At 40.3% G+C, this 27,459-nt stretch overlaps 1 protein-coding gene across 3 annotated transcripts in view; it reads right to left on the reverse strand.

The window, feature by feature from the left end:
* Positions 1-27,459, reverse strand: part of Adamts12 (ADAM metallopeptidase with thrombospondin type 1 motif 12) — a 334,703-nt gene that overhangs the window by 171,710 nt on the left and 135,534 nt on the right. For all 3 annotated transcript variants that reach the window (XM_078017184.1, XM_078017196.1, XM_078017188.1), the window contains exon 4: positions 742-938. In XM_078017184.1, the coding sequence (XP_077873310.1) occupies positions 742-938 (197 nt within the window). The remainder of the gene's footprint in view (positions 1-741; positions 939-27,459) is intronic.

The raw sequence follows: 27,459 nt of genomic DNA on the forward strand, positions 1-27,459 counted from the left end.
GTATCTATGCGGCAGGGGAAAAACATCACTGCAATGCCATTGAATTCACATCATATTATAGGTCACACATTCTTGATATAGAACAAAGACAAGTAAGATATGCCAACAGTTCCACCCACATTGAGGTATTTAAAGATAATCTTTCTGGATGATTGACTGACTATGTGCTTGAGACATCAATCCCTTTCTTTTCTTTGACCATTCCCTTTCCTAGGGTCGTCCCCACTTTCATTATTAGTTACTCAAGCAAATACCTTTCCCCCTTATTAACAGAAAGGCAGAACACACCCATAAGGCAAAGGGAAGCTTAAAATTAGAAATTGCAGTATAACTTTATTCCAATTCTAGCTATAACTACTTTGAGAAAATCACACTCTAATTCTTGGTTCAATTTACTCATTTATATAAAAACATAAATGATGGATAAGACAAAGTCATACCAAAAGGATTGAAATGCTTGCTATGTACCTAATAAAAATATACAATGATAAATCACATTTTCCCCAGGATATATGCTTTTAAGGGAAATACTAATTTGTCCTAAATCTCCATCTGTATTCACTTAGATAGGGGGGAACACACACCACACACACACACACACACACACACACACACACACACACACACACATCTCTATCTATCTATGCAGGTTAAAAGGACCTCTTTCTTTGATGGGCAAGAAGGCACTTTTAATGGCATCTCTTCACCGACTGCCCCCCCACCTCATACAGTCAGGTGTACCATGTTCATGATGGTGAGGATGTAGGACTCCACGTTTTCACTCCCATGGTATTCGATCATCTTTGTGTCAGCCACCACCAGTGTCTCCACCCATCTCTCTTTGCTGATGGAGCGTCGAGAGAGGCTTCTGCTTGGCATGTTGTTCCTCTCCCACTTTTCTCGCTGTAGCTCTTGCTTCTCGAAGGTGCCAAGACTGTCTGAACATTAAAAAGAAGATAGTGGGCTAATTCTATGTACATCTCACACATATCCACTTACGTTTGTAAAGACATGAGGCTTTGCGTTTATGTTTAGGATGTGTGAGTACAATGTTCTTAAAGCTACTCAATAAGAGTTTTGTTTAAAAAAGATTGATTTAAATGAATTGGAACCAAATAACTCAAACTTGAGTCTTGGAGGTTTGGAAAGTATTCCTTTGAAAGAATTGACATATTTCATTAAATATGTCTTATACAATTAAGAAGATATTATAATTAAGATGGGAGCTTTCAGTTTCTTTTCCATCTCTTATTCAGCCCCTACTGTATGCAAAGCAGTATGTCAGGCTATTAAATACTAAACTGTTTGTTTTCATGAATGTTTGGAGGACATGCTTCTCTCTCCATTTTGCAAACATGGAAATTAATGTACAAATGAGCTGGTAAATAACTTCCCCAAAGTCACACAGCCCATCTAGTTGTAGAAGATCCTGGATTTTCTCTGTCCTACATTAATGCAATTTTTAATATTTATTTTTTAGTTGTAGTTGGTTACAATACTTTATTTTGTTTACTTATTTTTTTTATGTGGTGCTAAGAATTGAAAAAGGGCCTTGCACATGCTAGGCTAGCAAGCTACCACTGAGCCACAACCCCCACCCCATTAATGCATCTTAAAAATATATATTATACTGTTTCCCATAGAGTAAAAATGCACACATTGGGGAATGTGTGAGGTACTAAGCCACGGAGGTCCACAGCATTCTGCTTCAAGAAGATAAAAAAGAGTTCTAAGAAAGAGACCCAAGAAAGGACAGTAAAATTTATCAAGATGACAAATTAGTTTCAGTATGAAAAAAATGTGGTATGGAAGGATCATAATTGGGAAAGCAAAATCTAGGAGCCACAGAATCATGAATTAAATTGAAAAGAAGCTGCACAGAATCATTCTCAAAATCTCAGACTACCATGACTAGGTAGTGAAAAAGGCCGATTGAAAATCAAGATCCAAGTGGTGGTCAGATCTAAGAACTAAGTTTCTGTGGGCTCAGAATGGCTCAGGGAGCTGGGGAAAATGAAGGACCAGGGGAGTGAGACACCTGGGCTGATGGAGGGCAGCAACTTGGACTTTGAAGATCCTCTTAGAAAGACAGCCACACATACATCCCACCTCCCCCTAATCTTCATCCCGCATCCCTGGCAGGGGTAGAACATGGGAGCTGATTGAAAAACCTCACTTTACCTTCCTAATTTTTGCTGATGGCCATCTGGCCTTGATCCGAACACTTCCAGTGGGAATGGTGTGCTTGCCAACCCACAGGGCATCCTGTTCAGCAGAAAGTCCTCTCCTGTCCTGAGCTGAAACTTGCCGTTGTGTAACTCACACTCACTAGTTCTGGTCCTCCTCTCTGAAGCATCTAGAATGAAGCTCCCCCCTGAGGCTCTGCCTGAGAACTCCATTGGCACAGCTAAAACCATATCCTTCCCCTCCCCCCCCAGTGCTCTTCAAGTTGTGGAACTGGTTTACGCTATTTGCTATGTGACCCTTCTGAGTTCCCCAGTGACGCTGTATGTGAAGTTGGAACACAGGAAGTTATATTGACCAGAGAAAAGAAATATCATCACAAGTCTCAATTCATCCAAACTGTCTTACTATGAGCTTTGCATAAAAATAAGGAAGTTGTGCTTTGATATAAAACTTTTGGAAAATGATCCATGATTATGTAAACATTGTAGGGAATTTCTGTGGAGGTTCAGAGGAGATGGTCAGCACCTTGGCTATGGTGGGACAGTTTTCTCTTTTCCTTTTCTACTTACTTTACATGAAGAAGCATGAATTCTCTAAGAAATCTCAAGATATTTAACCCTTGCTTTCTAACTTTCTGCACCCTTACTTATTCACTATCAGGATCTCATCCCTTCTTTGAAGCTCATGGGACTGTTTTCAAATCTCTGTGTAAGCCAGGCATCCAGCCACATGAGCTCCTGCTTTCTCAAAGGGGCTTTGGCAGATGGCGCTGAGGCAGAGTTTGGGACTACCATCAACATGGGTTGGGGTGATCTCCTTCTGTCAGTCTCTTCTGTCCCTGCCAAGTGAAGGCAGGCCTCCAAAATGCAGGATGATCAGTGCTTTCCACTGAGCTCAGGTCCTGGGGCCACCTGTAGTCATGCTTCTGCCCAAAGCTGGTACCTTGGCCCCCTCTTCTCTGTTGGTCATCACCAGAGGATGTCCCTCTCCTGGGTGCTGGTCCCCTCACAAAGGCTATGCTCACTTCAGGGACAGAGACCATGCAGTGTGCAGCCCTTTCCTTAAAGCAGGCCCCTGTGCGCCAGGCCGCAGCTTCTGGTCTCCACCCAAGGTCGCTCTCCATTCTGAAGCCCTCGATAGGTGAGGTTAGGAGATGCAAGGAGGCTGATAGAAAGAAGATGGTAGAAAAAAGGTACTTGAGTGGTTCCCCTTAGTCCTTTTTTTCCTTTTCTCTCTTCTTCTTACTTCCTTCCTCTTAAAACACTTATTCCTCAATGTTGAGACAGTGTGCTCTGGACTGAAGTATCTCAACGAATATCCACTGGTTGAAACCCTAATTCCTAACATAATGTTTGGCAAGGGAGGGGGCTGGATGGTAATTAGGTTTAAATGATGCCATGAGGGTGGGGACTATGTCCTGGGATTGGTGTCTTTATAAGAAGAACAGACCCTAGAACTTCCTTTCTCTCTCTCTCTCTCTCTCTCTCTCTCTCTCTCTACTTGCACCCCCACTACATGAGGAGAGAGAAGCAAGAAGGTAGCAGAAGAAGGCCCTTACCAGACACCAAATCTGCTCACACTCTGATCTTGGACTTCTAGTCTTTAGAATTGTGAAATAAATTTCTGCTGTTTAAGAAAACCAGTCTATGACACTTTGCTATAGTAGACAAAGCTCACTAAGACAAGAATTTTTTAAAGGACATATTTGAAGTCAATCAAGTTATTTTAATTTTCCAGCAAGGAGTCAAGTCAGTTGCTCAGTCTAATAGGAAGAAGTGTGGAAATAAGAAATGGGGTTTCATAAAGGCATATATATATTTTTAAATTTCCAACGAAATCTACATTAAGCACTTGCTGAATTCAAGCCTTATGCTAAGCATGTAGCACAATGCCTCATTTAATTATGCCCATAATCCCATAAGATGAGCCCTAATATGATCACCATTATTTAGATGATTGAGACTCAAAGAAATTAGATAATTTTCTCAAAGCCACAAAAAAAAAATAGATCCAGGCCAAGCCTTTCTGGTTCCACTACAGCCACCAAAAACATCTATGCAAGAGGCTCTGTACAAGCCCTACTCTACCCTCCTGTAAAGAGAGGAAAACATCCTTACCCTTATGCAACAGTGATCTAATTGTGGGTAGTACAACATGAACATATGAAAAGGGTCCATGTCGGGTTTCAGATAATTCCCAAGGAGAAAGATAGGAGCTTGGTTACTGGCAGGGCCAGAAGCTCAGCAGACAGAGAAGGATTTGAATTATGCCCTGGTAAGGCTGAGCTGAGAGATTGTAGTGTATTTATTTTGGCTCTCCCTACGAAGTCTTGATGAAGTCATCACAAGTTTGACAGAAGAAATATTTCTGTTCAACATTTCTAGGAATTTCAAGCCAGCCTTACACACTTATCTCCAGAGCTTGATGAATAAGCCTGCTAACTCTCAGGGCAGGTGAGGTGCCGGCAATGGTGGGAAGCTGCCCCAAACACCTGCACCTCCACGTGCACACTGTGAAAGGTTCATCTTCTGGGCTGGCAAGGCTTCTGGGCACACCTTGAGCAGTCTCCACACTGCTGTGGTTTCCTGTGATGAGGGGCTCTGTAATTCAGCTCTAAGCAGCTAAGGAGCCAGAGGGACATTTCCTTTAGCCTTGTCCCCAGCACCTAACACTATGCTTGGCAAACGGTAGCATCTAATAGGTGTCCAGTGAAAGAAAAAGTGAAGATGAGTCAGAACTGATTTAGAAACCACAAATAAGGAAGAACTACAGAGTTGACCATTTTTCCCCAGGTGATAACATTTCAACTAGAGAATTCTCCATACTGACACTGTGACGTATTTGTTTCAAGGGGAGAAATCCAGCCAAATGGACAGTGTGAGTAAGGCCAATGTCCCGTACTTATTGATAACTAACTTTCCCATACCTGAAGCTAAGGGAGTGCAGACTGGGAAACACAATTAATTGAGTACCTTTTCCTTCCTCAAATGCATTAGATAGCTCTTCGTAAAGCTCTCTCTCTCTCTCTCTCTCTCTCTCTCTCTCTCTCTCTCTCTCTATCTATCTATCTCTCTCTCTCTCTCTCTCTCCCCCTCCCTCCCTCCCTCTCTCCCTTCCTCCCCACCTCATTTAGAGGTTTCTCAATTAGTAGAACTTCTATCTCTACAGTTGAGCTCTCTGACTCAGACACATGTGGATAGCACCTGACAAAGTTGCATGGATGCATGGAGAAGCCTGGGGTAGTACCAGGGAAAATGAACACAAGAAATGGAAGGCTGTGGAAATCACAGAGTCACCTATATATTCATGGTGCTTTTTAGCATGCAAGTACCTTCTAGCATGGGCACTGACTCACTTCTTTTGCTTAAGGAATTGCTCGAGCACTGTCTTCAATCCTAATTCCACTCTTAACCTCATCTGGATTCTCTTCTGCTGCCACATACCACGTTTCCAGGAAGAGGGAGAATTCTTCCACTCAGTCAAAATGGACCACATATTGGAAATCAGCCACTAATCAGACTTACTACAATTTTGAGTTCCATGGTCCCCCAACATGACCTTCTCAAGGTCATCTTCTCTATCCCACATTCTGCAGCTTCCAGAGAGGCAAGACCCAACATTCATTCTCTCACCTTCCTGCTACCTACATTAGGGATGTCCCCAAAATTCAGTGACTTGGCACCAACATGGCAACACAAACATTGACAGCCACCTGTAATGGAATGCTCACTAAGAACCCAGCCTTACTAAATACTCTTTTGGAGTCAATCATTTATCATTTAATTATAACAATAATGATGTAAGTTTTATTGTAGCTATATTAAAATAAAAACATAATTCAGAGAGGTTAGTTTATTTTTTCCCCCAGTCTTATAGTTGGTAAGCAGCAAAATCAGCATCTTAGCTGCTCTATTCCAAATCTCATTTAGCTGATGGAGTCAATATGGGGGGGGGGGGCGGTGGGGTTCCTGGGCATCACCTGCCTAGAAACCTCAATGAAAGGAGTATGAAGAATCAACTCAAGAGGATCCTCTAGGGAAGAAGCCAGAGCAAAGCCCAGCTGAGTCCCAGCCCTCTAGGTCCCCACAGTCCTAAGTAAAGCCTGAAAGACATTTGACTAAAAGAAGCTCAGTAGGTAATGTGGGACCTTCAGATTATAGATTTCTGGAGGCAATGCCCTGCTTCTCTTAGATAAAGAGATGAGTGCTACTCAGGGAAGATGTCCGGGACCCAGATTGGGGGCTAGAGAGATGGCCTCCCAACCTGGAAAAATGCTGCTGGTTATCTGTCTTGCTCCTCACCCTACCTACTGCTGCTCATTCCCCATCCCCAGGGGCCTGCCCTGAACCACTTGTGAATGGAGCTACTCGCTAGCCCCTCGACCTTGGACAAGTAACCTCTTCCCTGAATTCCTAGTGAGGAAACCAAATTGAATCCTTGTTTTAATATTTATTTCAGTCATGTAACCTGTTCTTCACAAACAAAGAATATGTGAAAAGGTAAGAAAGAACCTCAGAGTTTCTGTGATTGTTAGATTAAGGGGAAGGGTCCCAATGGCAATACCACAAGACGCAGCTGTGAGCCACCAGATGACACCATCTGAGGGTCTCTCCTGCTCTAGTGTTCTTTGAGTTTAGCAAAGGCCATCCCACAGCTTACGTGTAACTATCAGTCATTTGCTGCTACACACACTGGCAGCCAGACTCCCTTCTTGGCAAGCAGAGCAGTGTGGCCCTTCCTAGCAGCTGAATGTCCATATTGGTATTTATCCATTAGCAACAATGGCTGAACACAATCTCTGAAATCAATCTCTTCAGGACTTTTTTTTGGGTAGATTTGAAACATCTCAGCTAGAAAGCTCACTACAAAACTGTTGCTCCCCAAAAGTTTACTACATTCACTGTGAACCCCAAATACTTTTACACTAAACTAGTAGACTACCCATTTCTCAAAACCTGCCATTGTTAAAGTGAATACAGCTGTCTTTAAAGATAAACAAATGAAGGAACATGAGTCTAAGTGTTGGCAACTAGCTGATGCCAAAAGCAAATACTCTCCAGGCTTAAGGATGTGAACACAAACTATGAGCACCTGAAAAAAAATCAAAATGAATTGCATTCCCCAAGAACGGAATGGTCTTGCTCTCCCCTCACCAATTCATAATATATTCGAAAGAAAGAAGGAAATGATGGATCACTTGAACACATGAAAGTTCCCCAAATAACAATGCAATTAAACCATAAGCAAAAGGGATGTTCTACCATCCTTCCAAAGAGTCAGTAATCAATGAGATGAGAATTTACAGAACAATTAGATTCACTATTGTTTTGTTTTAAATTGTCCGTTTCATTCTTTGCTAACACTTGTAACGAAAAGTGATTCCACTGATTTGAGGTCTCACCCTGCCTTTCCCTTCTTACCCTCTGATAGAAATGTGCTGACGCATTTCTCACAATGAAGACCAGATGTGCAGGAGGCAGCTGGGGGCAGAAGGAAGACAAACAACAACAATAAAAAACCCCAGATAATCAACCAAATGGGTAATGAGTCCCAGCGTGCTTAAACATTGATAGAACTCTGCTGACACACTGTTCCTCGCTTATGAGTGAGGAACTGGCGAGTAACTCAGACACTTTTACATCTTCTCCAAAACACCATGAAAAGTTTATAACAGTCTGTAAGTCCTTAATGGTGAGTTGTCAGTGCTGAACATGCTCAAAAAGAGTTTATTCTTGCACAGGTATGTTTCATGTATGGAATGGAATTTCTTCCAACCTTTATAAAACCAATCAGATTGTGAACCTCCAAAAACTGAAGTCTTATGTAAGAGCTACGAGGTGGGAACCAAAATCAAGTATCCTGTTTCTTCAAGCAGTTTATGCTTTTCTTCTTAAGATTCTCTCCAGTCTTACTGAAAATTTTCCATCCTGAGGGACAAAAAGGAGCTGTTGCTTATATAAGTAACAAGTGAGAGAGACAGGAGAGGGGGATTGCTAGAGTTTGGATCTGGGATGTCCTCCAAAGGCCCACATGTTAAAGAACTGATCCCCAGCCAATGGTGCTATCAGGCGGTGGTGAGATATTTAAAAGCTCAGGCCTCCTGGCAAGTCTCAGGCCACTAAGTGGATGCCCTTGAAGGGGATTGTGGAACATCCACCTCTTCCTCTCTCTTTGCTTCCTGGACACCATAAGGACGCCATGAGCTTCCTCCACCATGTGTTCCTGTTTTGATATATCTGCTACTACACAGGCTCAAAAGCAATGAGATCCCCTGACCCTGGAATGCAACCTCCAAAATAATGAGCCAAAATAAACCTTCATTCTCTTTTATTTGATCACCGTAGGTATTTATTACCAGAATGGAAAAGTGACTAACACAGGGGTCTCTTGGAGAATGTAGCTCTGTACCATCTGTGGGGAGACTAAGGGATGCACTAGCATCTGAAGCCACCTTATTAGTTACCTAGTTCCTCAAATTCAGCAGGACCTTGCACCAAAGGCCCATGCTGGAATTCCACGTCTCCCTCTTTATACATTCTGGCAGATTACTGACCGAGTTCTATGAACATGGTGTATGCTCAATACATAGAGTGACATAGTTTATAAATGCTCATATGGACCCAAGGCCAACTGTTAATGCAATAAGGAAAAATGAACCAGTGCTGTCCAAACAGATGTAGGCCACCTATGGTGGGCAACCCAAGGTGGGCAGTCTCTCAGTGTCCCTTCCTCATAGGCCTGGGTCCCTTCTCTGTTGTTTGTATCACATCCTTGAAATTTAACATGTCAAATGTAGAACGTGACTGAGGCAAATTGTGCCTTCCTCTATGATGACTATGTTAATCTGCCACTTGCCTTCATTATTTGTTCTTTCCCTCTTCCTTCTTGGTTTTTGTCTGGGCACATGGCTGTTTAGAATAAAGACTCAATTTCCCAGCCTCCTTTGCTGCTAGATTCTGACCAATGGGACACCAGGTCAAGGATCACATGCAACTTTCAGAAGGTTAAAGGAAGACATGAGCTCTTTATTTCCTCTTCCTCCTTCCTAATTTGGCTAAGGAGGTGAAAGTCGGATGTTGAAGAGGACACAACAAGATTCAAGACAGACAATAGGAGCCTGAGTTCCTAATGATGATGTTCAAAATAAAACCCTAGACATTTTATCTCCATTATGTGTGAAAAAGATAAAAATATATTTTTTTTCCAACAAGAGTGAAAGTGTTCTTTTATCTGTTTTGTTCACTCCTTTATCTCTGGCACCTAAAAGAGTTCCTTGTGTTCAATAACAGTATTTTAAATAAATCAATCTTATTTGGGGTTTTCTGTCACCACAAATACATACAATCCTAAATGATATAATGACTTCAATTCCCCACTTCCATGTTTGTGGGCACTCTTTCTTCTCACCCATACTCCTCAGGAAAAGATCGCTTTCATCTCCAAGTGGTAGCAGTTTACCCATCTTTTCAGCTCAGCAAGTTGATTAAATGTAAATAAACAGTGACTTCCTTCTTAATGACTTCACTCTGCCAACACAGGAATAAGATTCATGCCCTGCTAACGATCTCCAGATCATGAGTTCAGAAAGGCCCTATGCTCACTCTGGTTTGGAGACAATGATTCTGAGTCCTATGATGGTCTTAAGAGACCTGAAGGTACTAGGGCTTACTTGAAAGGGGAAGTGAACACTGTCCATGCTTGGAAATCTCAGTTTATATGCACTTTCAGGTGATGCAAGAAAATAACCTGGGTGATAGAGACTGTTAGTAAGAGACCTGAAAGCCAAGGTACCCCACCTCCACCCCTGATCACTCACAACTTCTTGGTATCTCATTTCCCCAACTTGGCTCCAGGGCATAAATAGTCTTAATCTTTTCTCATAATCCCAGCGTCCCTCAGAAAATAAACATCCTGATCAATAAAGGTCAAATTTAATCAAGTCTAATGTACAGAGTAAAGAAATCTTTGAGTGTACTAATCAGAGAAATATCACAGAGATCTTTAGAAACGATTTGCCTGTCTTTCAGCGGACTGCAACAAAACATTTCCATGCTGATGAGGTTCAATCTTTAAAGAGGTGAAAAGAACACATTTACATATGGGCATATTATATATCTATCCACATCTGGGCATATTTATAGTTCTTTCCATCTAACCATCTGATTTCAAACAAAAAGAACGTGTCACATGCCAATATATTATAAACACAGTACTTATATTCATGCAGGTTTCAAAATGTACTGTTTGTCTTCTGGTACACACAGCATTCCTTTACCTGAACCCAAGCCAATATTGGCATATTCCTTATAATTTTCCTCTGTGGGATATGTTTTGTTGGTTGATTGCTTTATTTGATTTCTAGCTCACTCTTTCACTGAGAATTATGCTTTTCAAAGTTTCAACTCCACATAGACATCTAGTTCAAACTTTCCACCTTCTGTGGGCTCAAAAATCCGTTCTCAAGCCAGGCGCAGCGGTGTATGCCTATAATCCCACGGGCTCAGGAGGCTGAAACAGGAGTATCGCAAGTTCAAAACCAGCCTTAGCAAAAGTGAGGTGGTGAGCAACTCAGTGAGACCTTATCTCTAAATAAAATACAAAATAGGGCTGGGGATGTCACTCACTGTCTGAATGCCCCTGAGTTTAATCCCCATTACCAAAAAAGAAAAAAAAATGTTCTCCTCAGTGTCTATAATTCTAGAATTCACAGTGCAGGAGAGATTCCGGGTAGCCATCTCTTCATCTTAGGGTTACTTCTACTCTCTGCAGTCTTAACATTTTCTCCTCCTTTTCCTTCCTCTTCCTTCCTTCCTTCCTTCCTTCTTTCCTTCCTTCCTTCTTTCCTTCCTTCCTTCCTTCCTTCCTTTCTTCCTTCCTTCCTTCCTTCCTTCTCTAAGAACTTTCTCATATCTTTGTCCTGTTTCACTATCTATATTATTTTTTTAAATTTAATTTGTTTAAGTTCTTCACTTAAAACTTTAAAAGTTTTTCCTACTGGAGACAAGGGGTAGGTGTTTCTGCAAAGCAGTATACACTATTTTTGTGTCATTTTTCATAGTGAAATTCATCCTCTGAATATTTTACAAAATAGTGTATTTATGCGGGGAATGCTACAGACTATACAGTTTCTCAATGTGTTCTAATAATTTATCTTCTGAAGAGTCTAATGGCACTGAACACATAGTTTTTTCTTAGTTCTCTGGGATCTCATAGGAGGGAATTCAGGAGACATGAATAATAATTTAGAGGACTTCATATCATTTTCATGCATTTGTCACTTTTCTTTTGTGGCAAGTGCCAAAAAGAGAGATTCTGCAGTTTACATCCTTCTAGTAAAGTTTAGAATATTATTTTTGTTATGAAAAAGTTAGGATTTTATCTATTAATGGATGTAGCAAATACAATGAATTTGACCCTGTTCATTCTATTACCTCAAAGCTCTGTGTTTCATTTAATTTTCTTCTACCTGGGTCAGCCAACTGGTTTGGAGAGCATCTCCCTGAGAAAGAAGCTTTTCTTTACAGGAAGAACTGGATCATGGCTCAGTCATTTGTGGAACTCAAGACTCAGCATAGAGCCTGGAGGATTTTCAATATGCAATAAGTATTTGGTGCAGGAGTACATGGATTCACTCAGTAACTGTTTGTAGCGGGGAGGTAGTGAATAAAGCAGTAAATGAAAGAGAAAAAATGATATTCATGTTCTAATAAAATCCAACCTGGATCTTGTCATTTATTCATAAACATGAGCTCCTTTGGGCCTGACTTTGGGACCAAAACAGATAATTACTCCACAGAGCTGAAAGTAGATGAAACCACCCAAAGAGTTCATTTGGGCATGATGGGACTCGCTAATTTACAAACACTAAACGGGTCTTAAGTGCTTATCTGAAGACAAAGGCAATGTCAAAAGCAGAAGACCCTGAGCCAAACATAGAGTTACTTCTACTGACATACAGACCTGACACAGACATAAAGATTTATTTTAAAAAGTACCTTCCCATCTAACATTGATGAGTGAACATTTACTATATGACATAGGCTTGACAGCAGGTGTCACAGACACCCCATACCTACCTCACAACAGATGGGACAAGATGGGGACCAGATGCTGATGGACAGCACCAGGCAGGTCCCTGAGTCTCCCTGTTCTACTTCACTCTAAGGACAAGGAAATGTCAGAATTGAAAAGGTTATTTCAAATACTGAAGGTGTCAATGACCAAAGGAGAGCAACTCTCTGGACAGGTCTAGCAGGGATGTCTGGGGCAGGAGAGTTTCCCACAGAGAAAACTAGCCAGACTGTGCAGGCCAGGGCCACAGCCCAAGACACTCAAGCCTACAAGCTGGCCCTTTGCCATCTACCCCTAAAGGCCCCTTCATTAATTCAAAGGACATGTCATCCAACATTGCAGCTTAATGAGCACAAAGTCAACTCAGGGAGTCATCTGTGTCTGCCTCATAAGCTCTGTGCTTTTCTCAGCACAGTTACCCACCTCCAGCTCCCAGTCCTTAAAGTGTTAACAACAAATAACTTCACTTGTCAAAATCGGGCAAATTCTGGTTCCTAAAGGAAACACTGTTCTGTGAGCAAGGTATTCCCTGCCTCAGAAGAAGAGGGGAGTCCAAGAAACTACAAAGCCTTCCCGTTTCAGCTCTGAAATTTCTTGAAAGCTCTTTAAAGAAAGTGAATTGTGAGAAATTTTCTTTTGTGCATATCATTGAATTTTCTGTATGCATCACTTTTACAGTTAAAAAAAAAAGGATCGCTTTTATGCCAGAAAACTAAACTTTAAGCATATAGTAAAGAACATTTATTTTCTTCACTACAATTCTACAATTTAATGGCAGAATTTTTCTGAATGCCTTCTCCAATTCTCTTATTAACATCTCTTCTTTTGACAAAATAACCAAAAGCTGTTCTCCCCAGTCAGACCTAGCAAAGCAAACACAGAACAGTGTATGTAATTATTGGGAAATATAAAAATTCATCTAATTTGAATATCCGTTCATTTCCCCTTCTCCAAAAGGATAAAAATAGACCTAAGCCTATAGGCAAAATCAAAGAGTAAAAATGAAATTATTCCCTTTACGTAATAAGTTGGCCATTCTTCTGTGAAGGTATATGAAGGTATATAACTGGGAAAGAGGTTAGAAATCAAAGCCAGTGTTTCTATTATGGAACTACAGACTCATAATATGTAAAGGGACTGACTCAACTTAGAGATCCAGATAAACACACTTCCTGGGGCAGGGGCAGAACTGTGAAGGCCAGAGAAGCCCTATCCAGGTCAATATGGTGACCACCAGCCACTTGCAGTGACTCAGCACTTGACTTGTGCCACACCTAAACGGAGATGTGCTATCAATGTAAAAATGCCCACTGGATTTCCAAAACTTGGTGTGATTAAAAGAACATCAAGTATCACATCAATCATTGCATTTATTACATGTTAAAATAGTAATTGTCTGTATGTCTTAGGCTAAAAAAATCACCCAACTTAATTTCATCTGTTTCTTTTTCCTTTTCTTAACTCAGCTGCTAGAAAAATTGAAAGTTGCATATGTGACTTGCATTTGTGGCTTATGTTATTTTTTTTATCACACAGTATTTGTTAAGAGGTTGAGACACTTGAGTATTTAGCCAGAGATTTCTAATTATTTACTGTTTTATCTAAAATCGGACTCACAGAATTGTTGTAAGACAGGAGAAAGGTACATGACAGAATCACATGACAGAATCACAAGTATGATTTTGTTTGCCTCAGTTGTGTTTGCAATGAAAAACATGAAGATCACAATAGCTCAAGGCTCTAGTTCCTCTCATTTTCAGTTAAGGTTTATTTAATTCTGATTAGAGACGGTCACGTCCTTGAGGCTGCTGGCTGCCTCAGCTTCTCCCTGGTGGCTGCTGAGTTCCTCACCCACTAGGAAAAGTGAAAAGGAAGCAGTACTCAGAACTGGAGAAGTTTTAATCACTGGTTTTCTGTTTTCTGTTTTCAAGAGTGGCAAGAAGGATCGAGAAAGATAGAGAGAGGGAGAGAGACCTGACACAGACATAAAGTTCTATTTTAAAAAGTGCCTTCCCATCTAAAATTGCTGAATGAATAAATAAATGCAGTATATACATAAGTATGGTTTGAAAGTGTCCTCCCCCAAATTCACGTGTTAGACACTTAACCTCAAAATTAATATGCATTTGACCCAGCTATTCCTCTTCTCGGACTATACCCAAAGGACCTAAAAACAGCATATCAATGTTTATAGCAGCACAATTCACAATAGATAAACTGTGGAGCCAACCTAGATGTCCTTCAGTGGATGAATGGATTTAAAAAATGTGGCATTTATACACTGTGGAATATTACTTAGCAATAAAAAAGAATAAGATCATGGCATTTGCAGGGAATGGTTGGCATGAGAGCAGATTATGCTAAGTGAAGTTAGCCAATCCCCAAAAAACAAATGCCGAATGTCTTCTCTGATATAAGGGGGGGGGGTGTGACTCAAAATGGGGTTGGGAGGGAGAGCAAGGGAGGAAGATTACCTCTAGATAGGGAATAGGGGTGGGAAGGAAAGGGAGGGAGAAGGGGAATAGCTAGGATGGTGGAAGGAGACCCTCATCATTATACAAAATACATATATGAAGATGAGAATTTGGTGTCAACATACCTTACATATAATCAGATATGTGGTAAACTATGATATAATGGTGTATTAAGAATTTTAATGCAAAAATAAATATTACAAAAAATGTTAATGTGAATTAGAAATGGGGTCTTGGGAGGTAATTAGCATTCGATGAGTTAACCAGGGTGGGGCCCCAGCATGGCCTTAGTGGCTTTGTAAGAAGAGGAGCAGAGCCCTGAGCCAGCCTGCTTGCTCTGTGTCCCCATGCGAGGCCCTCCACCACGTTAGGAGCCAGCCAGAAGCCCCTTTCCAGATGTAGACCAGACGCCGGCACCTTATATCTGACTTCCTGACCTCCACAACATTAAGAAATAAAGCTGTTCTTCAGTGAATCACCCAGTCTGTGGTGTTCTGATACAGCAACACAAAGACTAAGACAACAGAAAACGGGATGTTTCTCAGCCTTCAACATAAAGGACTTTCTGACTTAGGATACTCCATGGAGAATCTTGAGGATGCGACCTTGGCTGACTAGAAACTTCTAACTGTGGAGAACTGAAATATTGTAGAAGAGCCAAAATCATCCTGGAGTACCTTAGGCTCTTTAATAACCACTTCCCTTATTTTTAAAAAAATTTAAAGCAGAGTTTTTAATGCAAAAATATACACAAGGAAGCAAAGGGCAAGAATTTAAACTGCGTGTAAAAGCCATTGACCTTAACTTCATATCTGATCCACATCCTCATGACTATTATGTAAACTTCTCAGAATGCATCCCTGAGCCTAGTAGACCTCCAGCCTCCAAACCCTAAAATTTAGAAAGTCACAAAGAAACAATGAAAACCTATAGAAGAGATTCTCCATCTCTGCTGTGGCCTGACTCCCTGATGCTCCTACCAATGTAATTGATAATGTTTTGATTTATGACACTCTTTCGTTGGGAGTACAAAAGTTCATGGACCCTCTTCTAGAGTGGACCACGTCATCTAGGGTAACTTGAATCCAGCAAACCTGAGTTTTAAATGTTCAACACCTCTAGCAATTAGAGAAATGCAAATCAAAACTACACTGAAATTCTATCTCACTCTAGTCAGAATGGCAATTATCAGGAATACAAGTAACAATAAATGTTGACAAGGATGTGGGAGAAAAGGTACACCTAATACATTGCTGGTGGGACAGCAAAGTGGTGCAACCACTCTGGAAAGTAGTACTGAGTAATATTCCATTGAGTATATATACCACAGTTTCTTTATCCATTCATTAAATGGATAATTGGGTCAAATGGTAGGTCCAAAACTTGAAATGGAACTACCATTTGACCCAATTATCCTATTCCTGGGCATTTACCCAAAGGACTTAAAATCAACATGCTACAGTGATGTAGCCACTTCAATGTTTATAGCAGCTAAATTCACAATAGCCAAGCTATGGAACCAACCTAGGTACCCCTCAACAGATGAATGGATAAAGAAACTGTGGCATAGATACTCAATGGAATATTACTCAGTCATGAAGAAGAATGAAATTATGGCATTTGCTAATAAATGGACAGAACTGGAGAGTATCATGCTAAGTGAAATAAGCCAGTCCCCCCAAAACAAAAGCAAATGTTCTCTCTGATATGTGAATGCTAACACACAGCAAGGGAGGGGAACATTAGAAGTTCATTGGATTAGACAAAGGGAAATGAAAGAAAGGGGGATGGGAGTAGGAAAGACAGTAGAATGAACAGGACATAACTTTCCTCTCTTTATATATGAATACATGACCAATGTAACTCCACAACATATACGACCACAATAATGGGATCCTAATTGGAACAAGTTATACTTATTCTACGTATGTACAATGTCAAAATACACTCTTCTGTTATGTATATCTAGAAAGAACAAACAAAAGTGAAAAGAAATTCAATGGCAACAAAATGTAGTTTTTTCAAACACAATGAGCTGTGTGTAGTTGCTATAACTCTCACCAGTAGCCTGATGACATGTAATCATGATTGATGATGATGTTTAAGGAGCCCAACGTTTAAAAGCTAGGCTTATATAAGGCAAGAGGAAGAGATTAATGTATGTAGCCCTCATGACTTTATAAATTCAAACTTTGCAAATATTAATAAAAATATCAAATCATATTTGTGCACTGAGAAAGCTACTATTAAGTAAAAAGAATGAAATAAATAGCAAATTTTATTTGGAAAGATGCCCTTTCCATAGCTGTATCAACAAATCCTGCAGCAATCTTCAGGTTTCCAAGAGACTCACTCCTGGATCACTCTTTCACAATCACTAAACATACTTATTAAGGCATTCATAGTTCAACCATTGGAAATGGAGCTTTTCTGACTAAACTTCAAATAACACATTTTAACTAGCCAACAATTCCACCGTCCAAAGCATTCCAGTTAAATGAGATTTGTCAATGACATAAATTAAAACTTCTTTCCTTGGACCCTTCTAGCATCATTGCCTGGAATCTGGCTGGTCCTGTTCTCACCTAATTAGAGGCTGAGGCCAGGGATAGTATCACAGCTGGTGAGGGCAGTAGGGGTCACCCAGAATCATGCAGTTGGCTTTTTGGATAAAGAAAAATAAATTTGCCCTGGTGAGCTGTTTCTAGGACTATAGAATCTCCGGAAAGACTGAAGTCTGAGTTGATATTTTATGGAATTATTTATTACAACCTTATAACTTCTGTGACCCTCTCCACCGGTCCTAGGACTCTATCCATCTATGTAGTATGCTGCCTCACTCATGCACTCCATGAATTTCTCATTTGTCCAAGAAGGCAGCTCTTACCACACATCTGCCATGGATAACTCCTCCCTGAGATATAGCTTGGGCCTTCTGGTTTTAAAGACAGGGGATCTGGAATCTTCTCTTCTCGAAAATGGGGTAGTGAACTCAGGATGCTTATACTGTGACATTTAATTAAATACGAAGTATAGTGCAATCAGAACCTACCAGGCTTACACTCAGCCCTCTGGGGAATGACAAAGCATAAAATACAGCTCTTGCTTTCAAGATGTTGTCAATTATTGGAGAAATAAAGCCATCAGCAAGAAACAATCACACCAAAGGGCCAGTGAATCAATGACTAAATGTCACTAAAAATGACAAGAGGAGTTTAGAGGGAAAGGGATCAAGAGGGAAAGGCGCTTGCTGCTTTCCTGTCCTGGTGCCAGACACCAAGGAACAGCTTTAAATAAAATGGACTTTCATCGAGGGTCTGGCCATCTAGCTGGAGAAGCAGAGGGAACACTTTGACTTCTCAACCTGGGAAGCAGGTCTTTGAGGATAGAATGTAACTAGTCACAGGAGAACAGATTGGATAAACAGGACCAACCAAAGTGTCAAGAAAAGGAACGTGTGGCCTTCGGGCATTAAGAATGCCCTGGATAATTCCAAACTGCCTAGTCCTAAACTGTTTTCATTTCAGAGTGACAGGGGGACCTAGCTCTCCCGTAAATTATGTTACACTTTTCTTATTATAGTCACCTTGTGTATCTGAATCTATTTGAGCCAGGATACTTACAGGAATCCAGAGAGCCTGCAAAGGGGCTTCAGATGGAAAATGGGCAGAGTTCTGATTTTGCAGCAAAGACTACCTAAAGTGGACTGTTCTCATGTTCCTAACTGAGCAATAATGCACCACGGTTCCTAGCATGTGACTATGAAAATTCAACAAAGCCAACCAGATAAAAATTTAAAAGGAGAATGAGTGAAATATGACTCTTCCCATATGAAGACATTAAATTCACATACCTTCTTTAAAGTTTACAGAGCTCAAGCCCTTATACAATAGTTGCTTTTCCTAAAAACCTGGAGAAAAGCAGGTCTTACTAATCCCATTTCCCAAACATATTAATTACATTATTAAAACATAAGAAGGATAGACTGTGGACCAATGGAACAGAATAGAGGATCCAGAAGTACCCACTTAAAGATGCCTGATTTTTGACAATGGTGCAAAGCAACTTAATGGAGGGCAGATGGTCTCTTCAGCAATTGGGTATTCACAGGGAGAAAAAGATTAAAAAAAAAAAAAGCAAAACAATACAATACAAACTATTTAACCTAACTCTTACTTTACATATATACATTAATTCAAAATTCATTATGGACTATTTTTTCCCAGTACTGGGTACTGAGGATTGAACCCACAGATACTCTACTACGGAGCTACATCCCAGCCTTTTAAAAATTTTATTCTGAAACAGGGTATCATTAAATTGTCAGGCTGGCCTGGAATTTGTGATCCTTCTGCCTCAGCTTCCTGAGCGGCTGGTATCACAAACTGCCCCACTATGCCTGGTGTAAATATTCTTGTTTCTAGTTCTTCATTAAATATTTTTTTCTGGTATGTAGTTTTTCTTCTCATTTTCTTCAAATGACCTTTTTTTTTTCTTTTCAATAATAGTTTCAATAAAACCACACATAGCTTTTGTTGAGATACAGTCACATATAATTCTCCCATATAAAGTCTACAACAATCTGATGGTCTCTAATGTATGCACAAAGTGGCACAAACTGCCACCAAAATCAATTTTGGAGAATTTCAACGCTCCAAAATTAAATTCTGTGTTTCACATGGACTTTTGCAGAGCAAAAGTTTTTGATACTGATGAGGTTGAATTGATCAGTTTTTCTTCCTATAGAATGCCTAAGTCTGAGAACTCTTTGCTTATTCCTAAAGCCAGAAGACTTTCTCCTAAATCTAGAACATTTATCATTTTACATTTTACATTTTTAAAAAATTCCTTCTTTTGCAGTTTCCCTAAAACTCAAAGGCCGTCGCATTGACAACCACCCTGCTTTATCCCAGCATAGCCCCTGGAAACGGCTCTGAAGCAGAAAGAAGCCCTCATTTCTTGATGTCTAGAATCACTGAGAGCTCTCCTCAGATATTAAATGTTCAAAATATAACACAGAATCACATTCATTCAGGCCTGGGCAGGGGTGCTTTGAGAGCACCATAAAAAGCAGGAGCAAACCCACGGCCTTCAAATAACCACACTCAGAGCAGGAGATCAGAGCAGGACAGACTAGGCTCAAGTCCTTAGCAGACGGGAGGCTTCATCTGGGGGGACTTGGCTGGAGGATAAAGAGCACACGTGGTCAACAGCGCGACGCCCTTCCCAGAGCCAGCCCTAAGCCACTTCAGATGAAGATGGCAAACCTCCACAGCCACAGATCCAAAATACCCCTTTTATTTTTCTTCATTCGGGTTTCCTCTTAATGTCAACTTACAGGACAGGGACAACCATCAATATTAACCTTTAAGGCGCTTTTGTGGCACATATGCTGGCTCAGGTGGATTTTCTGGGTATTCACAGATAGCTGAAAAACTAAAACATCTCTACCCACCCCGCAGAAGGGGAGCATTGTTAACAGAACACTGAATGACTGTTCACAGAATCTTAAGCAGAAAAGTCAGTCTAACATTTAACCAGGAAGTCATCTCTCCCGTTAGATGCCCTTTTACAGGAGAGTGAAAATTGAGCAATTCAATTATAAAGGCATTAATATGGGTGATTTATATGAAGCACCTTCCATCATTTCTTCTAAAATCAGCCCAGCTTCTTCATTTTCCTACAATAGCACCTGCGTTGATGGTGGTCATGGGTCTGTGAAGACTTATCCATGCCTTTCCAATCACCAAAACATTTCCATCTGAGTTCTCCCATTGAATACTTTGCCTCATCTCCTGGGTTCCCAAGTGTCCCAGATGTAGGACTCTGATGCTTTGAAGTAAGTGGCATCAGACAACAAGAAGTCCTCCTGCAGGGGCAACTGGTAGATGAGTTGTCCTGTAGCCTCTTCACACTTGGGTGGGGAGCATCTTGATAATGTTTTGCCCATCCCCCACAACTTGAATACCTTTAATTTCACTACCAAGAACCTATTTCTGGTATTTATTGTTCTGACTAATTTCTAAATTTAAAAAAAAATTTAAATTTAAATTAAAAAAAAATTTTTTTTAATTTAAAAAAAAAAATTCTATTTCTGATACTGACGGTGCTAGTTTCAGAACCTCAGGTGATAATTGGAATCTGAAGAGCTGAAGTCTTTCTGACATAATACCTGCAGCCACTCTCCTGCAGGATGAATTTTCTCTTCTCTTTAAAACTGATTTGTTGAAGTAACATTGACATGCCTATGTCTTCGTTGGATAAATGTTCATTCAATTCCTTTCTCAGTTTTTAATTGGGTTATTTGGTTTTTATTTGTTTGTTTGGGTTTTGCTTTGTTATTGAATTGAAAGAGTTCCTCAGATATTGTGAATGTAGTAACCCCTTACATGGTCTGCAAATATTATCTTCCATTCATCTACTTGTCTTTTATTTTGTTGTTTCCTTTCCTGGGGAGAAGATTTTTTCCTAGATACATTCTATCTGTCTATTTCTGCTTCTGTTGACTGTGACCTTGGTGTCATATCCTGGGAATCACTGCCCAGTTCAATGTGCAGAAGCTTTGTTGCTATGTTTTCTTCTATAACTTTTACTTTCAGACTTTAAGTATTTGATCAATCTTGAGTTGGCTTATGGGATGATGTAAGATAAGGGTTCAATTTTGTTCCTTTGCACAGAGATATTGCTTTTTTTGTTTGTTTGTTTAAATCACAGAGTTTAAGACCGTCTCCTGGAACTGGACATTTGGAGAACCTGGTGGTGTTCGTGCTGGTCCAGGATGTTAGGAGCAGTTGTTAATGAGGAATGAAATGTGACCCTACAACATAACTGGTCATAGGGTTTCTCCGAAATTGCCTTTAATGAACAATCAAGTGACTCACAGAACGACAACAGATGTACTAACCCTGGGCATAAACACAAGGAAACAAGGGGAGTCATGTAAGAAATAGGCCAAGAAGAAAATATCAATAGGGCTAACTCCTGATAGGATCCAATGAGGTCATTATAAAGTTAGGATTTATGACCATGCGTTTCTTAATTGATTTCAGGAGGGAAATTTCATTACTAGCACAGGTGCACCAAGATGAAGTCTGTCTGATCACTGACCCCAGCACCCTAAATTAACTTAAGATGGATGTGTAGTTAAAGCCTGCCTGAACAGCATGGCTGCCATGTCAGTTCCAAAAGGACCAACTGGATCAAAAACTCCTCTGCCCAACGTGAAGGAGGAGTTAACATCTGATTGGTGAAGATTGCTGAAGGCAGAACGCAGCTGTCCCAATAAACATCAACAATAATGAATTTGGAAGCAGCGTTGTGTCCTTGTTTTCTGCTCAGATATACCTCTCTCTCTCTCTCTCTCTCTCTCTCTCTCTCTCTCTCTCTCTCTCTCTCTCTCTCTCTCTCTCTTGACTTTCCATGTCTGACTTTAAATTTTCTTTTTTCTGGATACAAGAACCAAGGTTTGGAGCTTCAGCTCCCCACTTTCCTGTGACACAGCACAACCAATGAGCTGGAATCTGCAGTTCCTCAGTGACATTGGTATGTGACTTCAGTTTTCTATCCGTAGAGCAAAGTTAACAACAGCCCACTTCCAGGCACACTTCCAGCTGAGAATGTGGCATATAGTAAATACCATTATTGATAAATGGTACTATCTGCATCCCTGAACTCCATGTTCTCTTTTAATTCCACCTAATCTGTCTTTTCTTCTGTCTACCTAATTCTTCAGCCTCATGGCTTTTTCTACCCTCAGACTCTTGACTTCATCTCCCATTAGCTTTGTTATACGTGCTGTTTGTTCTGCCTGGAATGTTCTTCCCTTTCCTCTTCACTCATTAACTCCCAGTCCTTTATCACTGGACTAAGATGGTGTCTGCAAGATTTCTATATGGTAAAGTTGCTTTTTTCCCCTTTGTAATTTAGATATTAGGTGTCCACCAAAAGCTCACATATGAGGCAATGCAAGAAATATTAGAGGTGAAATGACTGACTGGGTTATAAGAATCTGAACCGGATCAGTGTATTAATCTCATGCACTGATTGGTAACTGGGGTGACTGTAGACAGGCAGAGTGTGGCTGGGGGAGCTGAGTCATTGGGAGTGTGCCCTTGGAGTTTCTATTTTGTCCCTGGTCTGCAGTGTCTCACTGTCTCTTTCCTGGAGTATTTATTGTTCTGAGCTACTTTTCTGTGTCAGACCCTTCTGCCATGATGTTCTGCCTCACCTCAAGACCAAAGAAATGGAGCCAGCTGTCTATGGACTGAGACTCCTGAAACCATGAGTGCCAAATAAGCTTTTCCTCCTCTAAAATTTCTTTGTCAGGTCTGTTGATCACAGAAACGAAAAAGCTGACTAAAACAATAAAATGTTATGAGAAGATACTTTGAAATTATGATAAGATCCTGTTTCTCATTGTATTTTTATCCACTAATGTTAGCAAACATTGGCAATTCTTGCCTTTTGTGGATATTGCTCTGCTAAATAGTGATTTTTCTATTTCTGTTATTTCTTCTACATATAGTACAGAAATTAAATTTATTCTATGGATTATAATCTTATATCACCATTACTTACTCTGTTGCTTAAATTATCCCAGGTTTGGCCACTCAAGTTGGTTCTGTGTACTTTCAACATGTGCAACACTTTTGAGCCCTTACTTTCTATTACCACCTTACTTTCTATTATCTTGTACATTTCCTGCCCCATCCATGTATCCCACAAACCCTCCATTTATATATATATATATATATTGGTAGATGGGCACAATACCTTTATTTAATTAATTAATTTATTTTTGTGTGTTTTGAAGATTGAACCCAGTGCTTCACACCTCACATATGCTAGGCAAGTGCTCTACCACTGAGCCACAACCCCATCCCCCTCCTTTTTAATGGAGAATGGGATTAGAAACCAAGGTCTGGGTGGCAGAAATACTCATTGCTATTAGAGTGTTATTGCTTTAGGCCCTCTTGGCAGTGAGAGGTAGGAGATGCATAGATGTACACACATATATGCACACAGCAGATCAATCTCTCTCTCTTATCAACATAAATTTATAGGTGATTACTATCATTAGAGGCTAATACCCCTAATTTTCATCTGACACCACATTATTTCAGTCTTTCTCTTTTCTTTGTAATTCCTTTGTCTGCAATTGAGAAACTGATTCTCGTTTATTTTAGATATTTTATATCTATGCTTTATCTCTCATATCTGTATTTACTGAATTTCTTAGTCTTTTTATAAATTTAGTTTCAGAATTACTAACTGATACCTCCTCAAAAAAATACATTTGCTAGCTATAGTATTTATGTATGTTTATTTTGTCTTTGGTCTCACAATGGAAAATAGTTTCCTGAAGTTAGTTATCACTTTGAGTTACTTTCTTCCCCATCCACTGCATTGTGTTAGTTATTCACTTAGACTATAATTAGGTCAACTGATGACAACTTATATTATTACATTTTGTCTCTCACCTCATCTTGGTTTATTTTTTGCTCACTTTTTTGAAAATGTAAAATGTAACTAAGGTTCTTAAAGTCAGAGCTATACACAAAGGTATACTCAAAAAATGAGAGGTATGGCAGGGTTATATAGCCAAAGTGTGCATAAAAATTTAGAGCCATAATGCACAATCTACCATAAAATATGTAAAAATAAAATAAATATTATCTGAAAAAAAAACAAGTAGTAGAATGAGCAAACCATGAGTCCTGGGTTCTAATCCCATCCATCAGACACTAGGAAAGTCCTTTAAATTCTCTGAGGCTACATTCTCACCTCTAAAAAGGAATTCATATTACTTATCCTTGTCTTGTCCCAGGGCTGTAATGGTGACCCCAGGACCTAACAGGCATTATCATTCCATGAAAAGTCTCATGTACCTGGTATGCAAAAGGAGATGGTAAATGGTATTAATTCAAATTGTCCTCAAAGATTTGCATTGAAAACTAAAATCTCCCAAAGGCTCAAATAACCTGTTATATTATTGAACAGATCAAACTTCTGCTTCTTAACTCAGGTCAATGATATAACTATTATCATAAAGAAAATCTGATAATTGGTCCTGAATCCAGTTGGAACATAATGTTGAAGGAAGATGAGGTCATAAATTGCACCCTCTCACAAACCATTCCAAAAGCTTCCATCCTTCTCTTTCCCTTGTGCTGAATCTTGCAGGGATTTATTAAGAATCCATTATGAGCTAATTACTATACTTTAAGTGGAGGGGTCATCAATGAAAATCAATGGCATGGTCCCTAGCCTCAAGGAACATACAATCTAATGTTAACCACATATAAATGATAAAAAACCTACAAAAAAAAAAAAAACAGAGGTTGCCAACATGTATGGTGAAAGACACAAATCAAATAGACTGCTTGGATAAACAACAGTGTGGGAGGAATGGATCTCGAATATGGTGGTCAGGAAATAAGCACTATAAGGAGTGGCACTGAAGTTGCGACCTAGGTGACAAGAAGCTCATGTGCAAACACAAGAGAGAGTGTTGGAGACATAGAGAAAAGTAGCTATAGAATGTCCAAGGCAGAACAAAGCTTCATGGGTGCTAGAAGCTATCAGAAAGATTGGCTGGCACACAGTGAGTGCGGGCAAGCAGCCTCAGACACTTTTCTGAATAGACAGGCAGAGCCAGGTGACACTCAGCCTAAGAGACGGTAAGGATGGAGAGCACATTAGAAATGATGTGGTCATGGGTGGACACGGTGGCACACCTCTGTAATACCAGAGACTCGGGAGGCTGAGGCAGGAGGATGGCAAGTTTGAGGACAGCCTTAGCAATTTAGTGAAACCCTGTCTCAAAATTAAAAGTTCAAAAAAGGGGCAGAGGTTGTTGCTAGTGGGTAGAAAGCCCTTGGATGTAATTACCAGTACTGGAAGAAAGAGGGCCTGGGGGTTATTTTTACTTCTTCTCTCATTACCCAAAATTCCAATAACAAGTTTCACGACCACTATTTTCAAATACCACGTCCTGCTCCCAGAGCAGCTTCATCACCAGCTCAGGACCAAGACAACATCCTTCACACCCACATTACAGCCTGGACAATGCTGTCTGCCCCCTCAGTTTTTCCTCCAAACACTGATGCTTTGCTCTGCTTTCAGCCATGGCCCCAATTTTCCCCATCCAAACTAACACGGAACTTTCCAAGGCACTTTGTAACTGATTTCCCCCATGGGTGACAACTTAGAGTGGACCCAGCCCTGTTGCTTGATATCAGAATTTTCACAGCTGTCAGGGTGTTTTTGCTGCCCTTTCAATTGTTATTCTGAAACACATATGAAACATTTTGGATCCACAAGTAGCTCAGGAAATTCTAAATTAAAGCCCTTGCTGAGCTGCAGCTGGCCTAGCCAGGGCTCCCGACCCCAGGGTCTGCGCTGAACAAACAGACTTAGGTGCCTCTCAGGCCCACTGCATGCTCCAAACGCCACTCCCTACTGTCACTCTCTTGAAGAAGGACTTAGGTCAACAAACACATAAACCACATCCTCCCACAGAAGAAAAAAATGAACAATTAATGCCAATAAAATTGCCTATTGTCTCCCTCACCACTCTTCCAGCCTCCTTTCCGAAAACTTCTGCTGAGTTGGAATTGTATTTACTCTTTCAAACCCAGAGTTATAGAGAGAACATAATGGATCCCAGACAGAGGGAGTAGCATGTAAAAGGGAGATTAGTATCTTACTCTTATTTTTGTTTTATTGAGTATCTTCAGATGTCTTCTCGGCCTCTTAAAAACTTGATTTAGTAATTTTTTTTAATTTTAATAATTTTAAAAGACCGTGTTTGCCAAGGTCTCGGCTTGGCACAGAATCACGAGCCACCACACACTTGTAGATCCAAACAGCAATTCTTTATTCCGGAACTCACACTGCCTCTACACCAACACATTCTGGGAAAATCCCCCAAATCTCCCACACAATTCACGTCCTAAATACTTTCTCTCCGCGAGAACTCAGGGGGAACTCAGGCAGCAAGCACGCCCTACTCCCAGCAGGAATAACCTTCAACCTGCAACTTCCCTAAACCCGGATTATCTTAAACTGGGACCGTCCTGAACCCAAATTGTCTTAAACCCGGATACTTCCTAAAACCTGCAGGATACACCCTAATCCTGGATCCACCCTGGTCATTGAGCAGGGTCACCTTTCTCAAACACACATGCAAGGTCACAGCAAATTTCCAAGGCAAGTCCATTTAACATGGGGTACTCTGGCAAGGATTTCGATGCGTCATTCCTACTTGGCAATGGCCCTCAGCACGTGTTTACGTTCTTTCTTAGGATGCTGTTTTAGTTGCCAACCAAAGCAGAAAAGAATGATGTTTAGTTGCAGAGTTTTGAAGCCAGCTTAGTATTATTCCTTAATGACTCTTGTTACTGAGAAAATGGCATTGGATCATTTAATATGGACTTTATTGCTCTACCTCAGTTTCTTCATATGTAAAATGGGGACATATCAGGCATTCTCTTTGGAATTTTTACAAGGACTAAATGAATTGAGGCATAGAGCATGTAAAACTAGCTGGCAAACTATAAGTATTTAGCAAATGTTATCTATTGCTATATGTAATTGGTCCAACAAAAAAAGGGAAACCTAAAATGTCACTGAAAATTAATAGCAAAGGAAGCATCAGGCAGCCGATCTCAAAAGATCCCCAAATGCACACAATACCCCTCAGAGCTGAAAAGGTTTCAAATGCTCT

This window comes from Ictidomys tridecemlineatus, chromosome 1 (genome assembly GCF_052094955.1).
Source record: "Ictidomys tridecemlineatus isolate mIctTri1 chromosome 1, mIctTri1.hap1, whole genome shotgun sequence".
Taxonomy (NCBI): Eukaryota; Metazoa; Chordata; class Mammalia; order Rodentia; family Sciuridae; genus Ictidomys; species Ictidomys tridecemlineatus.